We start from the raw sequence: 3,687 nt of genomic DNA, 5'->3' as shown, positions 1-3,687 counted from the left end.
ACATCTTTTTTTAATTTTTTTCTTAAATATTTATGTAATTATTTTTGAGAGAGAGAGTGAGAGAGAGAAAGAGTGAGAGCACTTGAGTGGGGAATGAGCAGAGAGAAAACGAGAATCTCAAACAGGTTCTGCACAGTCAGCACAGAGCCAGATGCGGGGCTCGAACTCACAGAGGCTGACATCATTAACCGAGCTGAAAACAAGAGTTTCACACTTAACCAACTAGCCATCTTATCAAAGATGCATTAGTTTCTTGTCGATTTCCTCTCCTCACCACCCCTCTTCACTGCACTGATGTGTCTTGTAACTGATTCAGTCTTCCAGTCCAGGAAACACACTGTAGATAAGGGCCTCAAAGTCTTTGGCCAATGGGGTTAGACGTCTAGTTTACTGTTCCAGTGAACTGGCTTGAGGTCTCCTGGCACATCTCTGTGGCTCACTTTCTCAGTGTCTTGGAGCCTAGAAGCTCCTCTCTTCTGCCAGCACTGGAGCTAGAATGCAGGTGTTGAGAAATACATGCTCTCTCCTCCCCGTCACAGCACTGCTGGTAGATGGCACTGCTCCTAGCCCTTGTACTGAATGATTTTATGTGTCATGGTGGGAACGGGGTGCATTGGTAGAGACCTGCAGAAGCATATCATGGACAATAATATTATTGAATATAACCACCAATGCTCCTAATTCATCTACAAATGCCCTCAATAAGAATTCCTCATTGACATTTTCACTTTTAGTCTCTCTTCTGTTTCTCTGCCTCACTTAACACATTCTTTCTCCCTCCCGCCCAGTTGCAAATCTCAATTTCCAAATTTGTATTGTTTGGTCCATTCACAGTGAGTCAGCTCTCTGTTTTCACCTCTTCTTCCTGATCAAATTCTGTGCAACTTCATGCTCCACAAGCAAACAGGTCATCAAGGAATTTTTACACCACATAGAACTATCTCCTTCATAGAGGCCACACCATTTTCCTCATATGCAAAAGCACCTGCAGGCAGTTCTCATTTTAAATAGAACGTTTGTTTTCTATCTTACTACATTAATATCCCCAATAGAATGACATCAGCTTTTCCATAGCACATTGAAACCTCATTCCGTAGCCTTGGTGGAAAACAAAAGTATGACCTTATCTCGGATCTGCTTGGTCTTCACTCCATAGACAATGGGGTTGAGTGCAGGGGGAATAACTATGTAGAGGTTGGCAAACAGGATGTGGAAAGTGCGGGAGACATTGTGCCCAAAGCGATGGGCAAGGATGGAGAAAAAGGCGGGTGTATAAAACATGAGGATGACACAGACATGGGAACCACACGTGCCAAGGGCTTTGTGGCGGGCATCCCGGGAGGGGAGGCGGAAGACGGCACGGAGGATGAGGCTGTAAGAAACGGCAATGAGAATCACATCTGAGATGACCGTCATGATGGGGACACCAAAGCCATACCAGATGTTGACGGAGATGTCAGCACAGGCGAGCCGGGCAACACCTATGTGCTCACAGTATGTGTGCGGTATGATGCGTGTCCTGCAGAAAGGCAGTCGTGTGAGCAAGAATACAACTGGCAGGATAATGCAGAAGCTTCTAAAGGAGATGCCCACTGCAATCTTGATGATGGTCCTGGGAGTCAGAATAGTGGTGTACCTCAAGGGAGAGCAGATGGCCACGTAGCGGTCAAATGCCATGGCCATCAGGATGGCTGAATCTAGGACAAAGCTGCAGTGCAGAAAAAATAACTGGGTCAGACAACCAGGAAAACTGATTTTCTGGGGACCAAGCCAGAAGATGGTAAGCGTTTTGGGGACACAAGTGGTAGACAGTATCAGATCTGTCATGGCCAGCATGGAAAGGAAAAAGAACATGGGTGCATGAAGACTATGTTCCACAGCAATGAGGTAGAGAAGGATACTATTGCCCACAATGGCCGCGAGATAGATAAAGCAGAAGGGGATGCTGATCCAGACGTGGTACTGCCCGAGGCCAGGGATGCCCAAAAGGGTGAAGTCACCTGTGTGGTCGCTACTCAGGTTGTACATGGCCGGTGTGGTCTGAAACATAGATTCTGTATCTGAAAAACAAATTGTGTATGATAAACCTGAGAAAATTGTATAATTCTTCCTCCACTCTCTCCTTCAGGCTAGTTCTCTTCTTCCCTATCTGCCAAGAAAGAACCTCCCAGTTCTAGTAAGAGCAATACTCATGTCTTGAAAAAGATTCCCCATTAAAATAAGATAAGAAGAGGAAAGGAAAGGAAAAGGGAAAGGAAAAGAGAAAAAGGAAAGGAAAGGAAAGGAAAGGAAAGGAAAAGAAAGGAAAGAAAAAAAGAAAGGAAAGGAAAGGAAAGGAAAGGGAAGGGAAGGGAAGGGAAGGGAAGGGAAGGGAAGGGAAGGGAAGGAAAGGAAAGGAAAGGAAAGGAAAGGAAAGGAAAGGGAAGAAAAGAAAAGATTCCCTAGGCATGATACTTCTGGTAGTAATCACTCAGTCACTCTGGAATCTTCCAACTGAACAAAATTGTATTCCTATGTTAATGACCAAGTGTTCCTTGGGTCAAAGTAAATTGTTTCTGTATAGACTTGAGTATAGATAAAAACAATCTAACCACATGCAAAGAAAGAAAGAAGCGAAGAAAGTGGGGAACAATTGGGAAAATAAGGAGACAATTGACAATTATGACTCCTATTACATAATAGGAGTCCAGGCTTTACAAAGTATTATCTCATTTAAACAGTCTTCTGAGATATGTATCTTTTTCCCAACAAAAGCAGTTCAACTTTTTTGCAAGAAAGCTAAGAAGGAGCAGGGCAAGTGAGGGTCTCTGCAGGAACTCCCATTGCTGTGTAGGACTGCCAGGCCAAGGTCTGTCTGCAAGGCAGGAGAGGATCAGCGTCCTGCCCCATTTGGTCCATTTTGTGACCAGGGGTCCAGGCCCTCCCTACTTGGAGCCCAGGTAGGAAAGAACCTTTAGTGTTTTTTCCCAGGGTCTCCAGCAGAGTGTTCGCACTGTGCTCAGAGTTGATACAAACCTTCTTGTTGGGCAGGTCAATGTCAAATTCAACTCCTCCCACCATATTGAGTACCCTACTGACTGCTTAGAGCAGCCTTCATAGGTCATGTCCATGGAGGACTTGTGCTTCAGCATGACTATGGATGTGGTCTCAGATATGTGTTTTTATCCACCTATTTTTTTTTACAGAATCTGAAACCTGAGAGATGATCTTATCTAAGATCTCATCTCTAGTAACTGGCAGAGCTAGCACATCCAAGTCCTCAGTTAATAATCATTTATGCTGTGGTGCCAGTCCAGGTGATTGTCTCAGGTGACACACTACAGGTTGCCAAGGACTGAGAAGAGGCATGGGTTGTAGAGAAAGAAGACAGTACGGAAAAACCTAACACCAAACTGCAGTGTGCCCAGCACACTAACCCTATTCTGACTGCACTTACTCTCCTGATATCCCTTATACTATAGCATCTGGCATTTTCAGACCAGAATGTTCTCTGAGACTGATGTTTGGTACCTCGCCACGGAGAACAATATGGAAATAGATATACAGCTCAACCTCCAGTCCCCTCTTAGGATTTACTGAGGAAATTGTTTCAAGTGTGCTTTTTTTTTGTCCTTAAATATGTATTTATATTATTGCATTTTAAGATAATATTAATGAATAAATAAATAATATTTTAAGAGGTTAACA

The 3,687-nt window shown here is 43.9% G+C and overlaps 1 protein-coding gene across 1 annotated transcript; it reads right to left on the bottom strand.

Moving 5' to 3' along the window:
* Positions 1 to 1,086: 1,086 nt before the first annotated feature.
* On the bottom strand, positions 1,087 to 2,049 carry LOC106977803 (olfactory receptor 52H1). The gene has a single exon (XM_015075356.3). It carries the CDS (start codon positions 2,047 to 2,049, stop codon positions 1,087 to 1,089), a length of 963 nt encoding a protein of 320 aa, XP_014930842.3.
* Between the last annotated feature and the right edge of the window lie 1,638 nt (positions 2,050 to 3,687).

The sequence above is a fragment of the Acinonyx jubatus genome, chromosome D1 (genome assembly GCF_027475565.1).
Source record: "Acinonyx jubatus isolate Ajub_Pintada_27869175 chromosome D1, VMU_Ajub_asm_v1.0, whole genome shotgun sequence".
In the NCBI taxonomy this organism is placed as follows: Eukaryota; Metazoa; Chordata; class Mammalia; order Carnivora; family Felidae; genus Acinonyx; species Acinonyx jubatus.
This window is presented reverse-complemented; position numbering and strand designations above follow the sequence as displayed.

Coding starts and splice junctions, on each gene's coding strand:
- LOC106977803 (XM_015075356.3), bottom strand. CDS start 2,049: ATGTTTCAGACCACACCGGCCATGTACAACCTGAGTAGCGACCACACA.